General features: G+C 42.0%; 1 protein-coding gene across 2 annotated transcripts in view; it reads left to right on the top strand.

The window, feature by feature from the left end:
- Positions 1-26,809, top strand: part of LIFR (LIF receptor subunit alpha) — a 94,909-nt gene that overhangs the window by 57,621 nt on the left and 10,479 nt on the right. The window contains exons 8-15 of one of the 2 annotated variants that reach the window (XM_038403893.2): positions 7,009-7,138; positions 8,560-8,723; positions 10,655-10,800; positions 14,666-14,831; positions 14,927-14,997; positions 15,419-15,623; positions 18,328-18,507; positions 22,447-22,548. In XM_038403893.2, coding sequence (XP_038259821.1) covers positions 7,009-7,138; positions 8,560-8,723; positions 10,655-10,800; positions 14,666-14,831; positions 14,927-14,997; positions 15,419-15,623; positions 18,328-18,507; positions 22,447-22,548 — 1,164 coding nt within the window. The remainder of the gene's footprint in view (positions 1-7,008; positions 7,139-8,559; positions 8,724-10,654; positions 10,801-14,665; positions 14,832-14,926; positions 14,998-15,418; positions 15,624-18,327; positions 18,508-22,446; positions 22,549-26,809) is intronic. The other variant, XM_038403897.2, reaches the window with a different exon arrangement.

Here is a 26,809-nt window from a genome sequence, read left to right as displayed (position 1 = left end):
TGAACCAAATGCATCCGATGAAGTGAGCTGTAGCTCACGAAAGCTTATGCTCTAATCATAGAATCATAGAATCATAGAATATCAGGGTTGGAAGGGACCCCAGAAGGTCATCTAGTCCAACCCCCTGCTCAAAGCAGGACCAAGTCCCAGTTAAATCATCCCAGCTAGGGCTTTGTCAAGCCTGACCTTAAAAACCTCTAAGGAAGGAGATTCTACCACCTCCCTAGGTAACGCATTCCAGTGTTTCACCACCCTCTTAGTGAAAAAGTTTTTCCTAATATCCAATCTAAACCTCCCCCATTGCAACTTGAGACCATTACTCCTCGTTCTGTCATCTGCTACCATTGAGAACAGTCTAGAGCCATCCTCTTTGAAACCCCCTTTCAGGTAGTTGAAAGCAGCTATCAAATCCCCCCTCATTCTTCTCTTCTCCAGACTAAACAATCCCAGCTCCCTCAGCCTCTCCTCATAAGTCATGTGCTCTAGACCCCTAATCATTTTCGTTGCCCTTCGTTGTACTCTTTCCAATTTATCCACATCCTTCCTGTAGTGTGGGGCCCAAAACTGGACACAGTACTCCAGATGAGGCCTCACCAGTGTCGAATAGAGGGGAACGATCACGTCCCTCGATCTGCTCGCTATGCCCCTACTTATACAACCCAAAATGCCATTGGCCTTCTTGGCAACAAGGGCACACTGCTGACTCATATCCAGCTTCTCGTCCACTGTCACCCCTAGGTCCTTTTCCGCAGAACTGCTGCCGAGCCATTCGGTCCCTAGTCTGTAGCGGTGCATTGGATTCTTCCATCCTAAGTGCAGGACCCTGCATTTATCCTTATTGAACCTCATTAGATTTCTTTTGGCCCAATCCTCCAATTTGTCTAGGTCCTTCTGTATCCTATCCCTCCCCTCCAGCGTATCTACCACTCCTCCCAGTTTAGTATCATCCGCAAATTTGCTGAGAGTGCAATCCACACCATCCTCCAGATCATTTATGAAGATATTGAACAAAACGGGCCCCAGGACCGACCCCTGGGGCACTCCACTTGACACCGGCTGCCAACTAGACATGGAGCCATTGATCACTACCCGTTGAGCCCGACAATCTAGCCAGCTTTCTACCCACCTTATAGTGCATTCATCCAGCCCATACTTCCTTAACTTGCTGACAAGAATGCTGTGGGAGACAGTGTCAAAAGCTTTGCTAAAGTCAAGAAACAATACATCCACTGCTTTCCCTTCATCCACAGAACCAGTAATCTCATCATAAAAGGCGATTAGATTAGTCAGGCATGACCTTCCCTTGGTGAATCCATGCTGACTGTTCCTGATCACTTTCCTCTCCTCTAAGTGCTTCAGGATTGATTCTTTGAGGACCTGCTCCATGATTTTTCCAGGGACTGAGGTGAGGCTGACCGGCCTGTAGTTCCCAGGATCCTCCTTCTTCCCTTTTTTAAAGATGGGCACTACATTAGCCTTTTTCCAGTCATCCGGGACTTCCCCCGTTCGCCACGAGTTTTCAAAGATAATGGCTAAGGGCTCTGCAATCACAGCCGCCAATTCCTTCAGCACTCTCGGATGCAATTCGTCCGGCCCCATGGACTTGTGCACGTCCAGCTTTTCTAAATAGTCCCTAACCACCTCTATCTCTACAGAGGGCTGGCCATCTCTTCCCCATTTTGTGTTGCCCAGCACAGCAGTCTGGGAGCTGACCTTGTTAGTGAAAACAGAGGCAAAAAAAGCATTGAGTACATTAGCTTTTTCCACATCCTCTGTCACTAGCTTGCCTCCCTCATTCAGTAAGGGGCCCACACTTTCCTTGGCTTTCTTCTTGTTGCCAACATACCTGAAGAAACCCTTCTTGTTACTCTTGACATCTCTTGCTAGCTGCAGCTCCAGGTGCGATTTGGCCCTCCTGATATCTTTCCTACATGCCCGAGCAATATTTTTATACTCTTCCCTGGTCATATGTCCAAGCTTCCACTTCTTGTAAGCTTCTTTTTTATGTTTAAGATCCGCTAGGATTTCACCATTAAGCCAAGCTGGTCGCCTGCCATATTTACTATTCTTTCGACTCATCGGGATGGTTTGTCCCTGTAACCTCAACAGGGATTCCTTGAAATACAGCCAGCTCTCCTGGACTCCCTTCCCTTTCATGTTAGTCCCCCAGGGGATCCTGGCCATCTGTTCCCTGAGGGAGTCAAAGTCTGCTTTCCTGAAGTCCAGGGTCCGTATCCTGCTGCTTACCTTTCTTCCCTGCGTCAGGATCCTGAACTCAACCAACTCATGGTCACTGCCTCCCAGATTCCCATCCACTTTTGCTTCCCCCACTAATTCTACCCGGTTTGTGAGCAGCAGGTCAAGAAAAGCGCTCCCCCTAGTTGGCTCCCCTAGCACTTGCACCAGGAAATTGTCCCCTACGCTTTCCAAAAACTTCCTGGATTGTCTATGCACCGCTGTATTGCTCTCCCAGCAGATATCAGGAAAATTAAAGTCACCCATGAGAATCAGGGCATGCGATCTAGTAGCTTCCGTGAGTTGCCGGAAGAAAGCCTCATCCACCTCATCCCCCTGGTCCGGTGGTCTATAGCAGACTCCCACCATGACATCACTCTTGTTGCACACACTTCTAAACTTAATCCAGAGACACTCAGGTTTTTCCACAGTTTCGTACCGGAGCTCTGAGCAGTCATACTGCTCCCTTACATACAGTGCTACTCCCCCACCTTTTCTGCCCTGCCTGTCCTTCCTGAACAGTTTATAACCATCCATGACTGTACTCCAGTCATGTGAGTTATCCCACCAAGTCTCTGTTATTCCAATCACGTCATAATTCCTTGACATCACCAGGACCTCCAGTTCTCCCTGCTTGTTTCCAAGGCTTTGTGCATTTGTATATAAGCACTTGAGATAACTTGTTGATCGCCCCTCATTCGCAGTATGAGGCAGGAGCCCTCCCCTCACAGACCTTCCTGCCTGTGCTTCCTCCCGGTATCCCGCTTTCCCACTTACCTCAGGGCTTTGGTCTCCTTCCCCCGGTGAACCTAGTTTAAAGCCCTCCTCACTAGGTTAGCCAGCCTGCTGGCAAAGATGTTCTTCCCTCTCTTCGTAAGATGGAGCCCGTCTCTGCCCAGCACTCCTCCTTCATGGAACACCATCCCATGGTCAAAGAATCCAAAGCCTTCTCTCCGACACCACCTGCGTAGCCATTCGTTGACCTCCACGATTCGACGGTCCCTACCCAGGCCTTTTCCTTCCACGGGGAGGATGGACGAGAACACCACTTGCGCCTCCAACTCCTTTATCCTTCTTCCCAGAGCCACATAGTCCGCAGTGATCCGCTCAAGGTCATTCTTGGCAGTATCATTGGTGCCCACGTGGAGAAGCAGGAAGGGGTAGCGATCCGAGGGCTTGATGAGTCTCGGCAGTCTCTCCGTCACATCACGAATCTTAGCCCCTGGCAAGCAGCAGACTTCTCGGTTTTCCCGGTCAGGGTGGCAGATAGATGACTCAGTCCCCCGGAGGAGAGAGTCCCCGACCACCACCACCCGCCTTCTCCTCTTGGGAGTGGTGGTCGTGGAACCTCCAACCTCAGGACATCGCATCTCATGCCTCCCAACCAGCGGAGTCTCCTTCCGCTTTCTCCCCCCAGACATATCATCTGGTCCACTCTCCGCATTGGTACCTGTGGAGAGAACATGAAAGCGGTTAGTTACCTGTGTCTGTGTTACTGGAACCCGGACATTCCGCTTACCTCTTCTGGAGGTCACATGTTGCCAAGCTTCTTCACTGGCCTCTTGGCTCCTCTGTGCAACCTGCTCTACATCTTTAGAGCTTTGTGCCCCTAGAAGGCTATCCTGAGTTTGGTCCAGAAAATCCTCAGTCTCTCGTATACAACGCAGGGTCGTTACCTGTTGCTCCAGACCTTCAATCTTCTCTTCCAATATGGAGACCAGCTTGCACTTTGTACAGACAAAGTCGCTTCTGTCCTGTGGAAGAAAGACAAACATGGCACATCCAGTGCAGGTCACAACAGCTGAATTCCCCCCTTCCATATCACCTACCTACTACGGAGCTTCCTCAGAGACGTTGGCAAGATGTAAGCCTCACTGGGCTCACTCCAGGCGAACTCCCAGGCAAACTCCTGCTGTGAGCTGCTCTGCTGTCCCCGCTGCTCCGCTAGTTCGCTGCCGCTCAGCTGGTTCGCGAGGCTCCGGCTATTTTTAAACAGCCAGGCTTCCCTGACGCAAACACACAGACACCCTAATGCCCGCCCCCTGCAGGCTAGCAGCCAATCAGACACTCACTCAGGCTCCCTCCCAGCAAACACACGCTCGGATACTTCCTCAGCAAGCAAACACACACACTCGGATACTTACCAGTCCCAGGCAAACTCCTGCTGTGAGCTGCTCTGCTGTCCCCGCTGCTCCGCTGGTTCGCTGCCGCTCAGCTGGTTCGCGAGGCTCCGGCTATTTTTAAACAGCCAGGCTTCCCTGACGCAAACACACAGACACCCTAATGCCCGCCCCCTGCAGGCTAGCAGCCAATCAGACACTCACTCAGGCTCCCTCCCAGCAAACACACGCTCGGATACTTCCTCAGCAAGTTTAACAAATAAATTTGTTAGTCTCTAAGGTGCCACAAGTACTCCTTTTCTTTTTGCGAATACAGACTAACACGGCTGCTACTCTGAAACCTGTCATTGTTTCACCAGTTACACTTATGCCTTTTCCTTTTGCAAAGCCCTAGAATTTCTTATTTGAGTCTGAAAGGGCAAATAGTGGGGCAAGAAAGCTAAGATGTTAAACCTTACATTACCAGCATTTCCAGCTGAATCTCATTGAGTGTTAAACTACCAAAAATACACATTGTTGTGTTTAAAGTGGCAGGTTGGATGTTGAACTTCCCTATCCGGTGCAGTAGCTTTTGGGTGCCTTGCTCTGGTAAAGAATCAAGTTCTAAAATTATTAGTTTCTCATGGAAAATACCTTTTGAATGGAAAAACTTTAATCTGTTTAAGACACCAAATCATTAGCTGCTTGTGTAGGGTCACAAGCCTCAAAAACCTCCTGCAAACATAATGACACCTTAAAACAAAATACTGAAAATATTTAGTTCCTCTTTCCTATAACATGCAATTTCAGAGTTCTGTGCTTTTCCTACAGTGGCAGAGGGCACCACTAACACCTTCAACAACATAGTGCAGCTCCTTGCCAGTTTTAGGTGTATATTACATCACAGGCAGTGGGGAAATAAACACCACCTTAAACTTGGAGACTAGCAAGTAAGCAGAGAAGCAATCCATTGTTCAAACGGCTGATTTAAAAGGTGTGTGTTTCGTACTTCAGTCTGCACATTCTGTTACTGATTTTGAATCTTAATCAGGTCATTTAAAAAAAACAAAAACAAAAGAACCCTTTTTTTTTGGCATCCCTCTAATATACCGTCCAGTCGTATGGAATTTTTAAAATGGATAACTCTACATGTAAATATAATTCAGGGATGCACAAAATATTGACTGTAGGTCAGTGACAGTGCAGCACACAAAGGGTTTGCGGATGTGCCCATCCTTGAAGGTCTAGTGTGTTCAAGCTACTTCCTCCCTAGCGTTTTACAAACTCCTGTCTCTCTGCCACCTGCTCCATGAGGGGAGTGGAGACATCTTGTTTGGTTGCACCAGTCCAGCAAGACAATGGGGTGTCTGGGAAAGGGAAAAGATAAGAAGTCAGATAGGAAGGGGAAAGGGACAGTGCACCATCTCTATCTCGGGGTGTTTATATGTGCTTTAGAGATGTCAATTTGAGTACCTGTGGCTCTGGTAAGCTAAGTGCTCTTCCCCGGCACATTATACCTATCTTCATTGTGTACGCTTACATCACTCATACTGTTCCCTCTAAGCTGTGCGCATGTGCGCACGCACACAAATCCTAAACCCTGTGCACACGGCGAAACACCGCATGCACAGCAATTTGAACAGAAGCACTACAATTTGCACAGAAGAAATTTTTTGCACACACGGCCTGTCAAAAATTTGCACAGAAGAAATTTTTTGCACACATGGACTGTCAAAAATTAGAGGGAACATTGGTCACTCATAATCCTAACTGAGACATCCTTATCACTCACACCAAATGAACACAGTGTGAAGCCCGTCCCGTCCGGGGTGGCCAGAAAAAACTGGTTTCCTGGCTTCTGGGAAGAAAGATGCCCACAAGCAGCTGGAGAAAGGAGCTCCCTAGAGGCTCATCCCCATCATAGCTACTCAGTTCTACCTTTTCTGGTTTCTAGGGGAAGTATGGCATGTCATTCTCTAGTGACTCCTCTATGGAGAGAGCTGCCATCAATCCTATGCCAGGGATTATGATCATTGTAGTCCTGGGGTCTAGAATTGGGGGACAAGCTTAAATGAAAGTGGGGGATGGAGACTTGTAAAGCATCTTGGAGGAGGATGACGTGTGTCTTCTTAAAAAAATCAGAAACTTTTAAAATAAAATACAGTGTGGCACATGTACTAAGTATTTCATGTTTCATAGAATGCATGTGGATTCACTTGTTTGAATAATTTGTTTAAATGGATTCTAAGTGACAGTGAGGCCTACACTGGCCAAAACATGGCACACAACCTAATAACCTTTCTAAATTGCTTGGAGGCAAAATTGTGCGGTTTGGGACCTTGAAACATGTTTTGTAAAATTGTGTAATGCTTATAGTTCAGTGCCCTGATCCTGCAAACACTTATATATGTGGTTAACTTTAAATACAGGAGTAATCCCATTGCCTAATGCTTGACTTCAATGGGCACTGTTAATGTGCTTAAAATTAAGCACACACATAACTGTTTGCAGGTTTGGGGCATAATTGTCACTGTATATTTATGCTACATGTTCTGGAAACAAAATATTGCTCTCAGCAGTTAACAGATTTCCAAGCAATTGTCTGACCTTTCTATGTTAGGACGTATTCTGTGTACATGCAGGCTAATTGTTTTGTCTTACTTCTCTGCTACAGATGCCCCTGATATGCCACAAAACCTGAACTGTGAAACGCGCACCTTTATTACTATAACATGTAGCTGGAACCCAGGCAGACCCACGGGACTGTACAGGCAACGGCAAACAAAGTATATTTTATTTGAAAGGTAAAGCCATTTAGCAAGAAAGGAGTAAAAAGTTAGAATACAAATTGGTCCACTATGGGCTTCCCAGGATACTGAATGACTGCTGCATGCCCACTCCAGTCATTTAAACTCTCCACTGCTTAGAGCTTAAAATAAATATAAAAATACACAGGAAGTTGGAACTAATTTTTAAATTACTTGAAGACAGAATCACATGATTGCAATATAGTGCTGCAGTAGTACGGTGATAGTATAGTCAGGGTTGTGGGGCACATTTCTTTATAAGACATTTGATGGTGATAGTTATATTATTTATTATTTCTGTTATGGTAGAACCTTGAGTTCAGGGCTCCATTGGGGTAGGCACTGTACAAACATGACAAAAAGAAGATCCTTGTCCTGAAGAGCTTTACAACCTAAGTGTAAGACTGTGGACAGCAGGTGGATAAGACCAACAGATGTGGGTGAAGAAGAAAACAATGAGATTGGACTGGTCAACACAAAAACCAGTGGTCACGGCTGCCTAACATTTGTTGAGGGCTCTCAAGCCAAGCTTTCTCATCCTTGTTCTGAGTGCACAGGGGGCTGTTGCAGCCTCAAATACAAGGAGCTACCCCTAAAAACCACTCAAATTTCTGCTAGTGTAGATGAGGATGGCTGGTTGCTTACAGAGAGCATATTACACTTTTATGTTCTCTGTTCGGCACTGGCTTTCAGTTTGTTTTCAGATGCAGTTCAAGATTTTGGCTTTATTTATATAAAAACCTAAATAATGTGGGTCTTGTCCATCCCGTAGCCAACTTCTCTCCTCATGTGGCCCAGAGGCACCTGAGATCAGCTGAGGTACACAAAATGTCTGACTCTGGTTTAGATGGAGAGGGGCTGGTGATCGGTCATCTTCAGTGCAAAGACCTTATCACTAGAACCTACTCCCTCTGCTGGGTCAACTAGTTCCTGATTCTGGAAAGCACTTTAACCAATACTTAAATCCCATTAAAGATAGGCATGTGCTTAAGTGCTATCCTGAATATGGATATTTTCCTGAATCAGGGCTCTAAAGCCTAGTTTTGACCTCAGGGCTCACTACCGAATCTATCTATTTTCCCAGGCTTCTGAGGAAGTAAGGGTGGAAGTAAAAATTAAAGTGAGGATGAATTAGGTTGTGCTAAGGAGAAGGAAAGAGATTCTCTTTGGGCTGGGAGCCATGGATTTTGTGACTAATGCCAATCCAAGATACATTGTGTCATTAAATTGTATGTACTATACAATGCAGCATGGGATAGGCAAATAATGACACTGCATTAACTAAATAATGGCATAGTGACGTGCCATTCATTCCTTTTAGCATCTACATCCAGTGAAGTCTGTACTAAGAAACTTCAATTCAGTGCTGTTAAATGGGTTGCTCAGAAATTAAAAATAATCTTTTTTTCAATTCACAGAATATCTAGAGAAAATGTTACATGCAAAGTAGATGAATTGAATAAGAAACATCACTGTGACTTTCCAGTGCATGCTAATCAAAAAATCTACAGTTTCACACTAGGAGCTTCCAATCCTCTTGGTCGAGCAGAATCATCGCTCTTAATTGATGTAAATCAAAGAGGTGAGCATTTAACAAGGGTGCAAAACCAAAAAGGGTTATCAAATAGAGGGTTAGTGCAATAGATAATAACTCATTGGGCACTACTATGGAATGTTGCATTTGTAATTGGTTTTGGTTTATTTTCTTCATTGGTTTGAATTCTCAGTAATTGGGATTAAAGGTCCTTTTTTCCCCTACTGTGTGTGCCAACAAGCAGGTAAGGATGTGGTAAGATGACAGATCTGCACAGAAACCATATAACTTAGCTCCATGTTAGGAGAGGAATCTTATGCATGCACTAGTAACTAGCTACATATCTATAATTTACATGGCACATAATATTCCAGTCAAATCTAATAACTAAATTTGCAACATTATTAGGACACAATCCTACAAAGTCTTATGTGCAGCCGTGGTGGCCTTAACTTTCTGCACTGAGAGTGACACTGTGACTTCAATGTTTCTGCTCATGGTGCATGATGTTAAACATATGCATATATCTTAACAGGATCAGGTCTTTACAAAGTAGCAATAAAATGTGGCACTTACCTTCTGTGCCTCCATAACACATGCATGCATTTTGTGTCCTAACAACACCAGTGTTCATGTTTTTCTCCTGAAAACTGTAATGGCAAATAGTAAATAGAAAATTGCATTTAAATGTTTATTATAGAGCTTGCATTTTTAATAATTTTTCCATGTACAGCAACTTTATTATTTGAATTGGCAATGCAGTTGCAAAATATCATGTAACGTTGAAATAGAATTATCACAACTACTTAGAATGAAGGGTTGTTGTACAGACGCTGTTCTTTGCCATTTCCTCTCTGCCATTTCAGTTCTCTTCCTTCTGCATGCAATCTTTCTATCCTTCATTGGAACTATTACTGTGCAGATAGTTCTCAGACACAGAGCGCACACATCCCTGTATCTGTCAGGTGACCAAAGTGCAGGGTTTGCATATGCATTGTGTGCTTACTTCCCCAAAACATCGAGTCCAGTGGCTGTGAATCTTTTCAACAGGAGACATAGAGGATCTGTGACCATTATTCAAAGCCCTGGTCTAAACTAGGGGGCAGGGATCGATCTACGTTATGCAACTTCAGTTACCTGAATAACGTAGCTGAAGTCAACGTACTTATATCTACTCACCGCGGTGTCTTCGCTGCAGTGCGTCGTCTGCTGCCGCTCCCCCATCAACTCTGCCTTCGCCTCTCATGGAGGTGGAGTACAGGAGTCGACGGGAGAGTGCTTGGAGGTACATTTATTGAGTCTACGCTAGACGCGATAAATCGACCACCGCTGGATCGATCGCTGCCCACCGATCCAGCAGGTAGTACAGACATACCCAAAGATAGAAGGAAGACAAAAGAGGTGAAGAAATGAAAAGAGCTGGGTGGGAAATGGTGTGTTATGTAACATTGCCCTGCTATGTTTGGTAGGACGTGAGTTTTATATTTTTGCCTCACTTTCCAATTATTAATTGTGGATGTGTTTGGTTAATTTCCTGTTTGATCAAATACTGATATGATCTTGTGAAACAGCCACTGTGATCTTTGAAAGTGTAGCTATTTTATAGTAAAATCAGTAGCGGTTAACAGGAATAATGTTATGCTGTAATTTTATTTTTAACTCCTTGGGCCATTATGCCAATTACTGCTTCTGACTAAAATAAAACTATTCCCACGAGTGTCGGCCAAATTTTCAGTATGGACAAAAACTGCCTGCTGGTGTGCTTTCATAGCAAGAGACTAATATATATTGTTTGATTTTTAAAACAACACTCAGCCGTCACAATAATTATCAATCTGATGACTGTTCTGTTCTATTGATTATTTTTGACTACTTTAAAAGTAAGATTTTTCTTACAGAATTAAAAATAATAATAAAGCTATTATTTATCACCTTTAAAAAAAATCCTAGTTGATTTTCTTTATAAATTTAATTTTCAGTTAATCTGGAAACTCCTGATAAATTCACTGTGAGCACTAATAGTTCAACAAATGCCCATCTGTCTTGGTATATACCTGGCAACTTTATTCAAATCAGACTTTTGTGTCAAATTGAAATTAGAAACAGTAATTCAGAACGACGACTGGTGAGTATTATTTTTAATGTAATTTTGCTCTGCTGAAATGTCGATGGTTTTATTGAAATACATTTCTTTACAACTTTGTACCAATAAAAGAGAAACTGATAGGTTATACTGTTAGGTAACTGTGTTAAATGTCAAAAGTCTAGCTCCTAAGCTTACAGAGAAGCTCTAGTCATGTTTACTTCCAGTTCTTTTCACAGTGCAGTGGTAGGTCATAACAGGCTAAACTAAGTAGTTTTGAGAAGTTGCAAAGTATTAAAATTAGCCATAATATTTGAGTTCTATCATAAGTTTCCAAAATTGCTTTTTTGAAGATGTCTCTTTATTAAATTGCCACTTTTAGGCAATAGACTATAGTGGTTGTGTCTTTGGGAGGTAGGTAGCACTCATGCACACATTATCACAACTCTTGTTCTCTGAAAATTTTCATTGAAGTTGTTTTAAGATTCCAGTCTTGCAGTTTCCAAGTCACTTTTACAGTTGGTGTAAGTGGCATCTTCTTTCTTTCAATAAATGCTGTGTACGTGTTTGTCAGCTATTTCAGCAATTCATTACTGCAATCTGTGGATGATATAAAGACTGAGAGGGGAAGAATTTTCCCATTGAGCGAGATGAGCCGCGTATGTCAGTTGGATATCCCTACTGAAGTCCTCTATATCTGTCGTTTAGAGAAAACTAAAAGCACCTGTTAGATGTTCTTAAAATTTCAGCGAAAGTTGGAGAGATGAGGTACACTTCCTGGAACTTGATGCTGATTGAGATTCAGTGGCCATGCACACATTACAGTTACCATGAATTCTGTCACTTCTCTTCCCCCCCCCCCCCCCCCCATGCAGCCATCATAAAAGGTCCCTCTCAGGCTAGATCTACGCTAGAGGTGGGGGTGCGATTGTGAGCTCACATATACATACCTGTACTAGCCCTGCTCAAGCTAGCCTGCTAAAAATAGCAGTATAGTTGGGGTAGCACATGTGATGGCTCAGGCTAGCTGTCCTGAGAACATTCCTGCTTGGACTCCCTGGAAACTAGCCTGAGCCGCCACCCATGTTAGCCCCGACACTGCTATTTTTAGTGCATTAACTCGAGCATCTCTGTTCTAGCTGAGAATCACCCCCCTAGCTCCACGGACAGGCATAGCCTAATTTAACATTTTTACAGCCTCCAGAAAAACTCTTAAGGTCCCTTGCAAAGCTGCTCTATTGTGTTGGCAGCACCAGACATTTTATTAATTGGCCCCTTTTTAAGGTTGTAGATTACCACCTCTTCATCTCTTAAAGCTACCATTACAAAAAAAAAATAGACTGTAAGTCTATAACACCTGAGAACTCAGAAAATATTAGGGATAAAGAGCTTTTATCATATCCTGAAGCCTGATCCAAAGCCTGCTATAGTCAGTAGAAAACACTGTATTTGGCAATGTCTGTGTTTTTGTTTTTTAAATGAACTACTCTGGGGAAGTCTCTGAGATTAAATATAGCTTCGTGGGCTAGTGTTTCAAAGCTGTGTTGACCTGGTCTTTCTAAGCTGTGCACTCCAAAATCTTGATTTGCATTCTGTGGTTTGAGAGATTTTGAGTCTTTTGTGTTAAAATGATAAAATGTGCTAAAATGTACTAGTAGGTTAAGTACCACAAGTAAAAACCATACAGGTTGCTTGAGGGTTAGAGGGGAGAGCAGAAAGAAATGACATTTAGACATGAGTAAGTTTAGACCTAGGCGACTGCTATTGAAACACAAGCCGAAACTTTACAAAAGATGTAGCTTTGTTACCTTGTTCTCCAGATGCTAGAGCAGGGGTTCTCACAAGACATGTTTTGGTGGCCTCAGCGTGCGACCACCAACTCTTGCTGGTGGTCGCTCTGACAGTTTTTTCCCTAAAATACTTAATTAACTTTAGGAAAAAACAAATAAATATGCATATATACATGTCCAAATCATTGTAATGTATTTATTATGTAGAGGTTTTTTTTCCAGATAAAATAATTGATAGCTGTCTCTATTCTTTACTGGACGTAAACAGAATAGAAACACAAATAAGGTGCTTTGCATGTTTTGCCTTTTTGTTTTGTTTTTTTTAAGACTTGCTAGTTAGTAAGTCTGCTACTGTGAAAAGCGATATTTGTATATTTGTTAATACTACTTTTCAGAGCAGACTTACTCAGCCCCAGCAAGCTGGGAGACAAATTAAGCCCTGGGTGGGGAGGTGGGGGGGGGAGGTGCAGTGGCAATTGGAGGGCTGGAGGAGGCAGCAGAGGCCAGGGCGATGGTGCGGGGTGAGTCTGGGGCCAGAGCATAAACTCTGAGGCTGGGGGAAGGAGCCCAGCTCCACATGGATGAAGGCCCAGGAATGCGGTGAACTCCCACTGATCACCTGCTCCTACAGTGTTTATGGCTTGAGAAGGGAGCAGGGACCAACCCATGCTGGTCGGCCCAGGGGAGGAGCTGCTGCTTTGCCCCCATCACTACCCAGGAGGCTGTGGCCACACGAAAAGCTCCTGGTGGCTGCATGTGTGGCCACATTTGAGAAACACTGTGCTAGAGTATAAATGAACAGGTGAACAGGTTATAGTGTAATCAAGGAATAGATGTGAAATTGTTATCGACACTGCAAGATGTTTTGGTGACGGTGGCAGAAGCTTTTCCACCCATATGCTCAATTGCTGGCTTTTTGACATTTTCTATTTGTCATTTGGATTAGAAAAAAAATATAACTAATTTCAGACTAAAATTCACTTTGGAGACCAGTTCTTGGCAGCCAGGATAGATGTGTATTGATAAGTAGATTCAGTAAGAAATGTTCCCAGGGTCAGGATTAGTCACAGTAGCCGTGGCACTGAGTCAGTGTACACATTTAGAGTAGTATGCATATGTGTGTCACTATTATGCACTGTTTTAACTGCTTTAAAGTCAATACTATGCAATTGACTATTTATACTAAAACCTGATTATGATTATGTTTGCTCTCCTTCGAAGGAAAAAGGAGCACTTAGTAGGAATACTGTTACTGGTATATATTTTATTCGAATGATATGGATGTTGGTCAAGCATTTTTTCTTGTGTGTGCTTTGTGCAGGCACCATTTTACAGAGGAAGAATGTTATTTATCTATCCAGGTTCTCATACCATGCTCATCACTTGAGCTGAGTGAAATCCTGGTCCCGTTGAAATCATTGGGGATTTTGCCATTGATTTCAGTGGAGCCAGGATTTAATGCATATGTAGAAAGAGTGTTCATTGATAACAGCTGTCAGATATAGCCTCGTGGAACTGGCTTAAAAGAAAAGGGTATTCCAATTATGGTCAGTGGACCACCAGTCTTTCCTGGTGGTTCAGAGAGTGCAATACTTTTGGGAATCAAATGCTAGGGGGTTGGGAAGTAGAGAGAGTGTTGTTAGCATTTTGATTACTCTCCTTTATGGTATAGGATAATTCCCATTATCACATGGGATACAGCGTCTAATGTTGACAATTTAGTATATACCCACATGTGTTTTAAAGTAGTTATTGGTATTTTAATTTTTATACTAGGTGTAACTTCTTACGATAGGCCCCTGAAAAACTTTCACTGGTGAACGGTAATTTTATGTAAAATATTTTCCCTATATATTTTCTTTCATTTACATTTATTTCCTCACATATTCTGGTTTGGAAGCTTTTTAGCATGCATTCCCATTGCCCGTTAAAAGAGACTGCATCCCACTAGACTTTTGTGTAACAGATTCTTCTTAAATAATCACACAGATAGATGCCTGATAGTACAACTTTAATACTGTAGTTGAACTTTTAAAAAACATTTTCCAGGTAATGGCACTAGCATGATATAGGACGGGGGAAAGGTTTTCATATAGAATTTTATTAATTCTTAACAGCAGAATGTCTCAATGGCTGGTGCAGAAAACTCAAATTACAAAGCTCAGGTGGACGCATTACATCCGTATGCCACATACACATTCCGAGTGCGTTGTTCAGCTTCTAAGCATTTCTGGAAATGGAGTAAATGGAGTGAGGAAAAAAAGCTCACAACTTTGGAAGCCCGTAAGTTTATTGAACTGTCTTTTATGTCAAAATATTGAATTTGTAAGCCATATGCTTAACAAAGTTATCTTATTTTGTAAAATCTCCTTTCTTAGCTCCTGCAAGAGGACCGGATATCTGGAGAGAGAGAAGTGCTGTCGGAGAAACTCTAACAGTCTTTTGGAAGGTATGCACCTGTGTATGTGTGTGTGTCCATTGCTTTTCTTACATATTTTTAATGTCTGCAAAGTTTATAGCCAGTAAATCTAATTGTTGTTCTTAAATATTTTATAGAGCCTTTACTCAGAAAATTAGTGTCCTAAACGAAAACATCATTGTTCCAGAAATGTGGACTCTGCTTTAAAAAAAAAATTATTAAAAACAGCTGCATATGGAATTAAGTAGGACTTCACAAACAGAATAACTTCCTTAAATTTGTCCCTTTTGAGAGTTGTCTTCAGTGCTCATGTGTTAACTCCTAAAAACATTCTTGCTTTACTGACTTTTTTGCCTGTTAATCCCAACTCTGATATTAGATGCATGTAATCCTGTGTCCTGATTTTTAACAAAAATTTTGTTTTTAATGTGATTTTTTTTTTGTTGCATAGCCATTACTACTTTCTGAAGCAAATGGAATAATACTGTCCCATGAAGTGTCATGTTACCTGCGAGAGACAATGCTTGAAGTCCCTGTACCCTTGAACAGCACTGAAATAAAACTTGAGGGAAATGATTGTTTAATTAGTGTTGTAGCCAAAAATCGTGCTGGCTCATCTCCCCCTTCTAAGATAACTAGTGTGGATCTTCCAAGTGGTGAGTATGTGATTCAAGGATTTAAAACATTCGAAGCTTGTGGAACAGCTGGGTGGTTGTTTTTCAGAGAATTTAGCTGATCTGCACAAGTAACGAGTGCTTTTTTCAATCCACAGTCACTGCTTTGTTCTAAGTGCAGTGTCTCACCAGCAAATTATACTCGCCGTATAGAAGGAAGGCAGCAGTTACAAGCCAGGTTGCTGTATTGCAGTTTTCTGGACACTTCCCAGGAATAACAAGGGAGAGGCTAAATCTTTGGCACAAATCTTCAACTTTTAGGAGGTTTTATTTATTTCTGTGCCATCTTTTTGACTCAAATGAATATGATTAAATGTAAGAGGATCAAAATAGGTTTTTCTTGCAGTGGAACCTCCTCAATGCTGCATAGTTGTTTAACAGTTTTCCACTCTGTGGGATTCGAACATCAATTAAATGCATCTGTAGTTGATCACATGAAGGGAGAATAGGAGCAGACCATGTACATCACAACATGGTCTCGGTTCCCTCTTGCTCCAGGGGGAAAGTAATCTCTGTCAGCTCTATACCTGGTGCAGATTACTTCCCCATCTACTCCCATTCATCTGGGTCGGCTGGCACATTAGGAAGACAGAGTCAAGGTACTGCTAGCTTTTGCCCAACTCTGCTGGAGCAGGCAGTAGCAGCTCTGCAGAAGCTGTGCTTCTTAGCGCCTCGGCCCTATGCTGTGACCTGTTTTAAGGCACATAATGTGACCCATACACCCCATCTGGGCATGTAATAGACGTCACAGTTGTGCACTTTCTGTCTGAAGTTCTGAAAATAAAATCACATCTCTTGAGGCAGAAATATGTTTTGTTTGAGATTGATAGTTGGGATGTCTGTAACCATGGTCCCCCATTATCCAGAATGAGTTTTGTCCTCAGACTAAATAGCCTTCAGCTCCTCTATAGCGACACTACCTATTAATTTATTACTGCATATGTGAAAGAAAAGGAATTGGGCAGGATAGATAAATTAATGGCATCACTTTAATAACTCCACATCATGAGCAACAAATGTAGCTGACTCTGCCGAATGTAGGGCTCTCTAGATAATTCAGCTCTGTAGCCTGTGACCGAGGGTGACAGCCGGAACTCTGTGATTATAATAGCATAGTACTGGAAAGATAACATTTGGAAGACTGAATTTCCCTTCGTTGTTACCCAACATATACTCATTCTGAATTGTCTTCCGAGTTGACATAGCAATTATTTGAAACATGACTCACCACTGACCTGGATTACGCTGCTATACAGTCACTTCTGGCTGCATCCTGTACATGTTTATAACATCAATAAGAGAGAAACATTTCTGATGCTCGAGACAGGTTTCATGAAAGAATTGAAAGGGAAGCAAAACGTATGTCATATCCTACTTAAAGCTTTCAACATATTTAAAAAGATACAATGGAGGAGAAGCAAACTTACTATGTGGGTGCTTATCTGGCCTCCTTTGTGGCCGTATTTGTGCTGCTAGTGAAACGGAAGTCTAGATTGCAGCAAAAACATGCACGTGCAGCACTTCAACATCCAGTGTTGTTCTTTGCTGAGAGAATGCTATTGAGCCTGCTGTCAGTAAATTAATTTCATATTAACAAACTTCTAGAAATAAAATACTATGCAAGTGTCATATAAACGAGCACTCTAACTTGTGATTTCCTTGAATGTTCAACTTTTTAGAAACTATGTGGTTCAGGAGTACTTGTGGCACCTTAGAGACTAACAAATTTATTTGAGCATAAGCTTTCGTGAGCTACACCTCACTTCACAGTTTAAGGACTTGCCCTGTCTATACATTTACCCTTATAGTCGCATCAAATGGAGAGAAATGAATACAAAAAGAGGTGAAATTGACATGGCCTTAAGTGGCAATTCAGCAATGATATTTTCTTCCAAATAATTGTTCTGCTAGCACACAGCACACGTTCTCATAGAACACTCAGCATTTACGTAGCCCTTTAATATTCACAGCACCTCAGTGAGGAATTAAGGTGTTTCTCTTTGCAACATTTTTTTTTAAATTACTGAGATTTGCCTTTCCCTTTAAACTCAGTCTTGCATAGACTGAACAATTTTAATAAAATGTGATGATCCATGCAAACAGGGATCAAAGCTAAGAACACTGAAACTCAAGAAAAGTTGAGGAGGTTCTGAAGATGTGATGGGGTGTTCAAGTATTTTGGCTGCTCTTGGAGGGGATCTTTAAGACTTACTGCCCCCCCCCCCCGAATAGTGGCCATTGGTGGAGGCGAAGCTCTGTAGGAACTAGTTAACAACCTGGTGTTTTGGGGATGGATGGATGAAAGGAATTAGTAGCTGGAGTCTTCTATCAAATTAGTGTCAATTTGAATTAAACCAGAACCCTTGCAACAGAAACTTATCCCGAGAAGGTGATTTGTATCCAAACCTGAGGATCTGCTGAACTTTTTCTCTCCTTTCTGCACTACTCTTGCAGACTTCATTATATACTTCTAAGCTTGATTTATAGTGCTTCAAAAAGTACAGTATAATTTACTACAATTTCACAGAGCCCGTGGTGTGATCCTCTTTCCGAGTGTGAACACATTGTATGTGTGTTCTCATGGTACCTGTTTTCTAAGAACTGTAGTTCAGGCTTCAAAAAAGCCCTTTGAGCTAAAAATACAGGGCTGAGATCTAATGTTTTTTATATACTGTCTTTATTGTAGACAATGTCAAAACAGAGCTGGCAATTGCAATGGGAAATGGAATTTACATTTCTTGGCATTCTGACCCCAATGTGACCTGTGGCTACACATTAAAATGGTGTATTTCATCTGGATCTGAATCATGTAGTGTGGACTGGGAAACGTTTCCTTCAAATGCAACAGATGCTGTGATAAAATCTGGTAAGAGAAAATCATTGTTTAAATTAGGCATTCCAATTCAAAGCTTGCATGGTATACTGTCTTTGCAAGTGAATGCAGAAAATTATCAGTGGGAAGGATAAAAGGTACTGTTTTTAAATACCTTCTTTGTGCTAATATTTCTGTTAACTTCTCTCTCTCCTCAGCTGTCTCCATCTCTTCGTTCTTGATTCAACTATTATTTTCTTTACACTTTCCATAATGTTTTGAAGTTACTAAAAGAAATGTAGCTGAAGCCCAAACTTTAGCATTCTGTAAAATTGTTAAAATCCCAGGCAAATCTTCCAGATTCCAAATGTACCACTCTGAACACCAAGAGAAGGGGTGGCAGGAAAGAATGCATTGGTGTTTTGAGTGTGAGAAAGTGTGAGCTTCCTGTGTTGGCTTGCAATAAGTAGACAATTGACTTTTTCTGGAGCAAGGCACATTCCAGGTATCTAGATCCAGGTGGGCAGGCTAAGAAATAAACAAAAGGCAGGTGTGGTGGGAATAGTGGGGAGCAAAGTGGGGAGAAAAGAAATAAGCAGAAAAAGAGGCATATTTCCTGCTTTCCAAGAGGGCATTACAAAGACTAGAACTTAATAAATTAAATATAAAGGCCCCATCTAGAGCCAACATTTAAGACTCAGTCACCTACAGCCTCAACCCTACAATGAAATTCTTGTAGTCAGACCCCTGCACCTGCCCGGAGCCCATTTGGCAGCATGGAGGATCCTAGCACTCATAGGGATCAACCCATGTCCATCAAATTGTTGGCTCAAGGTCTGAGCATTTGACTGCACAAAGACTACTACTGAGCACCTCCTGCAACTTCACCGAGTGTCAAGGGCATGCAGCACTTTGGAGGACTGAGTCTTTTGTCATCTTATAGAATGATGGAATAATAGAAATGTAGGGCTGGAAGGGACTTCGAGAAGTCAAGTCCAGCACCCTGCACTGTGACAGGACCAAGTAACCTTGACCATTCCTGACAGGTGTTTGTCCAACCTGTTCTTAAAACCCTCCAGTGATGGGATTCCACAAGCTCCATAGCCTATTCCAGAGATTAACTCCCCTTATAGATAGAAAGATTTTCCTAATATCGAACCTAAATCTCTTTTGCTGCAACTTAAGGCCATTATGTCTTATTCTACTACCTTCAGTAGAAAGGAGAATTATTGATCCTCATCCTCTTTATAACAGTCTTTAATATATTGTGAAGATTCTTATCAGGTCCCCACTCAGTCATCTTTTCTGAAGATTAAACATGCCCAGTTTTCTTCTTTTACCTTTCCTCATAAGTCAGGTTTTCTAAATACGTTATCATTGATTAAATTATTGTTCTCTTCTGGACTCTCTCAGCTTTGTCTACTTCTTTCATAAAATGTGGTACCACAAATCGAACATATTAGTCCAAATGAGGCTTCACCAGTGCCAAGTAGAGCGGGACAATTGTCTCCTGTGTCTGACATATGACACTCCTGTTAATATACCCCAGAATGATGTTAGCCTTTTTTCACAGCTGCATCACATTGTTGACTCGTATTCGGTTTGTGATCCATTATAACACCAGATCCTTTTCAGCAGTAGTACCAGCTAGGCAGTTCTTCCCCATTTTGTATCATTTTATTTTTCCTTCTTTGATACTTTACACTTGTCTTTATTAAATTTCATCTTGTTGAATTCAGACAAATTCTCCAATATATCAAGATTATTTTGAATTCTAATCTTGTATTCCAAAGTGCTTGCAAACTCCTCCCAGGTTCATTTCACCTTCATATTTTATAAACATACTCTCCACTCCATTATCCAAGACATTTGATGAAAATATTGAATAGTACCGGACCCAGGGCTGGCCCCTGTGGGACTCCACTAGATATGCCCTTCCAGTTTGAGAGCAAACCACTGATGATTAGTCTTTGAGTATGGTCTCTTTATCAGTTGTGTATCCACATTATAGTAATGTCATCTAGAACACATTTCCCTTGCGTATGAGATTGTCATATGGGACTGTTTCAAAAGATTTACAAAAATCAAAATATATCACATCTACTGCTTCCCACTTACCCCCACCCCCCCACCTACTAGGCCAGTAACACTGTCAAAGAAGGAAATTGGGTTGTTTTAGCATGATTTGTGCTTTAGCATGACAAATCCATGCTGGCTGTTCATTACCCCCATTATCCTTCAGGTGCTTACAATTGATTGTTTAATAATTTGTTCCAGGTATAAAGTTAGGCTAACTGGTCTATAATTCCCCAGGTCGTCTTTGTCCCCCTTTTTAAAAATAGGTGCTATGTTTGCCTTCTCCAGTCTTGTGGGACCTCACTGGTACTCCAGGAATTCTCAAAGATAATTGTTAATGGTTCCAAGACTATTTCAGCGTAGTTCCTTAATTTCATTAGGCCTTGTCACTTAGACATATTCAATCTTATATAAATATTCTTTCCCTATTTTGACTGGCATTCCTTCCCCTGGGTTGTTTAATGTTAATTGTGTTGAGTATCTGGTCACCATGAGCCTTTTCACTGAAGACTGACACAACACAGGCATTAAACACCTCAGCTTTCTTGATGCCATCAGTGATTAGCTCTCCTTCCCTGCTAAGTAGAGGACCTACGCTTTCCTTCATCTTTCTCTTGCTCCTAATGTATTTAAAGAACCTCTTCTTATTATTACCTTTTATGTCCTTTGCCAGGTGTAACGCATTTTGTGCTTTAGCCTTTCTGGTTTTTTTCTTACATGCTTGTGCTTCTCTTTGGTACTACTTGTTAACATTTTGTCCATGTTTCCACTTTTTGTAGGGTACCTTTTTGATTTTCAGGTCATAAAGAACTCCCGATGGAGCCATATAGGCCTTTTATTATTCTTCCTATCTTTCCATTGTATCAGGATAGTTTGCAGTTGTGCCTTTAATATTGCTCCTTGCAAAACTGCCAGCTCTCTTGAACTCCTTTTTCCCTTAGACTTTCTTCCCCTGGGATCTTCTCTCTCTAAACAAGAGGGGGAAAACAACATATGTTTTATACAGACTCGATTCAAGCCTTGAGCTCATTATTGAAGAGAATAGTCACCCTGAATAACAGTGCTATAATGGATATGGCTATAATAATTAAGAAGAAATCAGTTGATGGGCCACTATATCTGGGGAGGGAAAAGAAGCACCATGACAGCCTTGAAGGAAAAATAGCATTTCTGTTAACATTGCAAGTGTAAAAAGAAAAGGAGTACTTGTGGCACCTTAGAGACTAACAAATTTATTAGAGCATAAGCTGTCGTGAGCTACAGCTCACTTCATCGGATGCAAGTGTGTGTTTCATAATGGAAAGCAACAATCCGTGCTGCTTCCAACATTTTCATAATTATATTTGTTTAACTGTCTAGGTTGCTCTGAATGGTCAAAATTATTTACTGACTCTGAACTGTGTGTGTAATGGCACACCTTGTGTATAAATACAGTAGGGATTAAATAGGGGAAATATTTGTATGTAAATACCATATGGTCTAATTCAGGGGTTCTCAGCCTTTTTCTTTCCAAGGCCCACTTGTGTCCCAACAACTGTTTTTCTGCGTATAAAAGCCAGAGCTGGCTTTTATAATAATAAGCGGGGCAATTGCTTGGGGCCCAGGAAGCTCAATTGCTCAGGCTTTTATATGCAGAAAAACAGTTGTTTCCTGCGGCTTCAGTGTTCTTCAGCTTCAGTCCCAGGCAGCAGGACTCCAGGACAGTGGAGCTTCAGCCCCTGCAGTGTGGCGGGGCTTGGCAGACTCCCTGAAACCTGTTTGTGGCCCCCCAGAGTGCCACGAACCCCCAGTTTAGAATTGGTGGTCTAATTATTTGTGGTGTTACTTTAAATGTTTTTGTATGAAAATATGCATGTAAAAGCTGAAAATATAACCCTTGCTAAAAAGATTTTGCTTACCGGTGATATTCTTCTGCAGCTCTATTTCAACCTGGTGTGAGATACAATTTTTCACTATATGGCTGCAAACACAATGGATATCAGTTATTACAGAATATAACGGGATATATGAAAGAATTGCGTAAGTGCATTTTATTGTTAAGATCCTTTAGAAATACAAGATAAAATAAATGACTAACCTGTACTAGTTTTTGCTAGATAAATCAGAAAAAGTCTGAAAGCAGAATCTCCTTACTGCTGAATATTTCCTCTTTCAGTGCCACCAGCCTTTAAAGTTCATTAATAAAGATTTTTAATTTATCACTTATTCACTAATTCAGTGAACTTCCACTCTCTGCATCCTAGCTTGTTCTCATTCTGTTGTCTGAAAAATCAGATTGAAATTATTGTAATATTTAATGCGAGAGGGGATACAGACGTTAAAATGGGGATTCAGCCCTAAAATGTTTGAATAAATGGCAATATGAAGTTCACCTTCCTCGTCTTACTCACTTCTGTGACAAATGTGCTCAGTTTGCAAGTCAAAAGATGTTTTTCCCACTGTCACCCCCAAAATGTTATCCTGAGTTTTGACAGCCTGGTGGTTGGCTTCCATATTGCACATCATCAACAACACACTTTGCATCCAACTATGCCCTTTGTTGTGCTCATGTAACTGCATTGTCTTCAGATTATGCCGTGTGACACAGGCGCCGACTTTCCAAAGTGCCAAGGCGTGCTCAACTCCCGGCTCTGCACCAGACCCCGCACTCACTCCACCCCTTCTCCCAAGGCCCCACCCCAGCTTCACCCCCGCCCAGTCTCTTCCCGCCCAGTTTGGCCCCCATCCCCGAGCACACTGCGTCCTCGCTCCTTCCCTCACTCCCCCCCCAGACCCTCCTGAACACTGCAAAACAGCTGATCGTGACGTGGAGGTGTGGGGCGGGAGGGGAAGGCACTGATCTGTGGGGCTTGCCGGCAGGCGGAAGACACTGGTGGGAGGGGAGAATAACGGGGGGCTGCGGGTGGTTGCTCAGCACCCACCATTTTTTCCTCATGGGTGCTCCAGCCCCAGGGCACACATGGAGTCAGCACCTATGCTGTGTGACATCTGTGCAGTCCCATTTACAGCCAATAAGGTTGCACAGGGGTTGTACAGGTGAAGACAGTGGTTGTACAGGTAAAGCTGAGGTATAATTTGGGCTTCAAGGAACCATTTTTACCGGCCTTCTGCAGTGTGAAAAGAGTCCATCTTGACTAGAGCTGGGCAAAAAATGTTGGCCAAAACTTTTTTCCCCAAAGAATTAGCTTCAGGTTGACTGAAACGTTTTGTCAATTCAGGTTGAATTCACAAAATTGTTTTGGTTGCAAAACAAAACAAAATAAAATTCTGGAAAAATTAAAACATTTCATCTCATCATCAATGCTTTTCTAAACAAAAACCGTAGATTCTTTTTTTTTCAAAACAAATATTTGGTTCAAATTTTGATACAATTTTACTTGTTTAAAAAATGAAAAGGTTTTTTTGTTTTTGAATAGAAATATTTTTTTCAACCTGAAACCTACATTTTCTTTACTTTTTTGGGTCACCAGAACATTTTAAAAAATTGTCTTTGGATCAATGCAAAACAATTTTTTTTTGTTTGGCCAGTGAACTGAGAAACCAGTCATTCACACAACTCTAATCTTGACTATTGAAGCCAAAGTGAGTGTGCGGGGCTCAGTTACTGTGCATGTAAAAATATGTCTGAGTATATTTACTATAGCAATCAGTGAGACACAGTGAATAAAGAAACCTACAATGTTCTTTATATCTAAATCAGTTTTTAGGGTAAAATTGCTTTTTTAAAATATGAATGTACAAATAGTCTCATTAATTAAAATTCCAGAGTTTCTATAGCTGCTACTATTTGCATTTATATCTGGTGCTGATATTGATTTGGAATGCCTAGACATTTAAGGACCACCCCTCCACTCCCTTTTGCTCTATTCCTGGAAGTCTGAATTCCTCTTTATACTTAACAGCAAGGAGAGTGAAGGATAAATGCATATTTGAGCTATGGGACCCATTTCATTTTGAACTTTAAGGTATCTTCTGCCAGGTGCTTGGAATAATTTTATTGGAAACTTTCTCTGATCACGTAGTCTGAGCCAAGGTAATGCTTTGTAGGGATCATTGCTTGTTGCTTAATGCTATGATGGAAGATGAAATGAAATGTTACTCTAAACTCTTGTTTTCAACCATTTACACCTCTCTTTTAAAAACAACAGCAAAGCATTTGGACTAAGTTTGTCATTTTTCAAAACAGAAATTGTGATAACAGATAATTTCTTATTTTGTAAGAACAAAGTTGGCTTCTCAAATTTCACTCATGATGGTATCTGTACCTCCAACTAAGGCCTGTTGTGTGAATTTGACTTGCCATGATCCCTGCACTAAATCCCATGTATTGCAATGCAGACTTGTGACTCCGGCTGGGACGCAGCAGTGCTTTTGAACAGCATTAATACTTTTCTCAGGGAAAAATGCAGGCTCTGTTGTTACTAAATACAATTTCTTCAAATAAAGCAAAGTTACAGCCATTTGAAAACACGACAATTTCTATTAAGTTGCATCTTTCTAAACATTTGCACTAGCTGGATTTATTTTTAACGTGTGTTCATGCTGCAAGCAGGAGCATCTTTTTGTTCTGTTTGTATAGCACCTAGTACAATAGAGTCCTTGTCCATGACTGGGAGTAGTAGATGCCCTTGTAATACAAATTAGTGGTGATAATATACCAACCCGGAGGCTGATGTAGTGACACTTGGCTAATATCACCTTTTTTTTTTTTAAGAACATTTTCAGTGTAGTGATCAACATGTCAGTTCACAGACAGCTGCAGCGGCACAGGAGCTAGCAACCAGAGCTCTAAACAGGGGAGTTTGAGTGGGAGTTTGCAAGGGGAGTTTGGATTGTGGTGCTTGTTTGGGGTTTGCTTTTGCTGGGGGGGGTGGTCTTTTTGGTGTGGCTTGTGTTTCCCAGATTAACAGGATTTAGGTGGGAAGGAGATGACAGATACAGAGGCAGCTGTGGGAGTGACTCCTGTAGTGAAAGACACATTGAGGATGACTGGATGTGGAAGCTGTGGTATGTACATGATCCTGGAGGGGGGAACCGGTAAGAGTTTTTTCTGCATGAAGTGCCGTCTGATAGAGCTGATGGAGGAAAAGATCCGAGGTTTGGAGATGCAGGTGGAAAGTCTGGTTGAGTTTAGGAAGGGGTTTGAGCAGATGATGGAGCAAAGATATGAGGTATCTGAAGGGAAAAGCTGAGACTCACAGATGGAAGCAGGGCTGGGGAATTTTGAGGAGACTGGGTGAGGAAAGTGGTCAGTGGAAACATGTGACTCCAAGAACCAGGCAGAGAAAAAGACGGGCTAGTGAAGGAGAAATAGAGCTTAGGAACAGGTTTGCAGAGTTGGAAAATGAAGAAGGGGCTCAGTAGGTACTTGTTGAAGGTGGAAGGGTAAGGAAGAAGAGAAGAGAGGCTAGTCCTATAGGAAAAGGGAAAGAGTCAAGGGAGACTACACCAAATATGAGCCCCAGGAGGATACAGGATGGGTTGAAGAGGATTGTAAGGGAAAATATGAATGGAAAGAACTTGCAGCCAGAGGGAACAGGGGAGAGACTGGAGAATAGCACTGTCACCAGGAAAAGGCAGGTCTATGTGATCGGGGACTCTTTATTGAGAAGAATAGACAGGCCTGTAACTAGAGCTGATCCTGAGAATAGAAGGGTGTGCTGTCTTCCGGCTGCTAAGATACGGGATGTAGACCTGAGGTTGAAAAGGATCCTCAAGGGAGCGGGAAAGAATCCCCTAATTATCCTTCATGTGGGAACAAATGATAAAGCCGGATTCTCACTGGAAAGTATCAAGGGAGACTATGCTAGGCTGGGGAAGACACTTAAGGAAATTGAGGCTCAGGTGATCTTTAGCGGGATCCTTCCTGTTCCTAGAGAAGGGCAACAAAGGTCTGACAAGATTATGACTGTCAACAGATGGCTTAGGCAGTGGTGCTATAAGGAGGGCTTTGGGATGTATGGCCACTGGGAGGCATTCACAGACAGAGGTCAGTTCTCTCGGGATGGACTTCATCTGAGTAGGGAAGGAAATAGACTTCTAGGATCGAGGCTGGCACAACTGATAAAGAGAGCTTTAAACTAGGAATTAGGGGGAGATGGATGGGAGATGTCCAGAAAATCTCCACGCCAGATTTTAGCCTTGAGAGGGAAGAAGATGAAGTAAGAAAGGATACAGCCATGGGTAGGAGAATGTATATAAGGAGCGAGGGCGGTGTGGATACTAGTCTAATAGGTTATACTGGCTGTAGAATGACTGTGCCTAATAGGGTACAAAATCT

This window comes from Dermochelys coriacea, chromosome 5, assembly GCF_009764565.3.
Source record: "Dermochelys coriacea isolate rDerCor1 chromosome 5, rDerCor1.pri.v4, whole genome shotgun sequence".
Taxonomy (NCBI): Eukaryota; Metazoa; Chordata; order Testudines; family Dermochelyidae; genus Dermochelys; species Dermochelys coriacea.
This window is presented reverse-complemented; position numbering and strand designations above follow the sequence as displayed.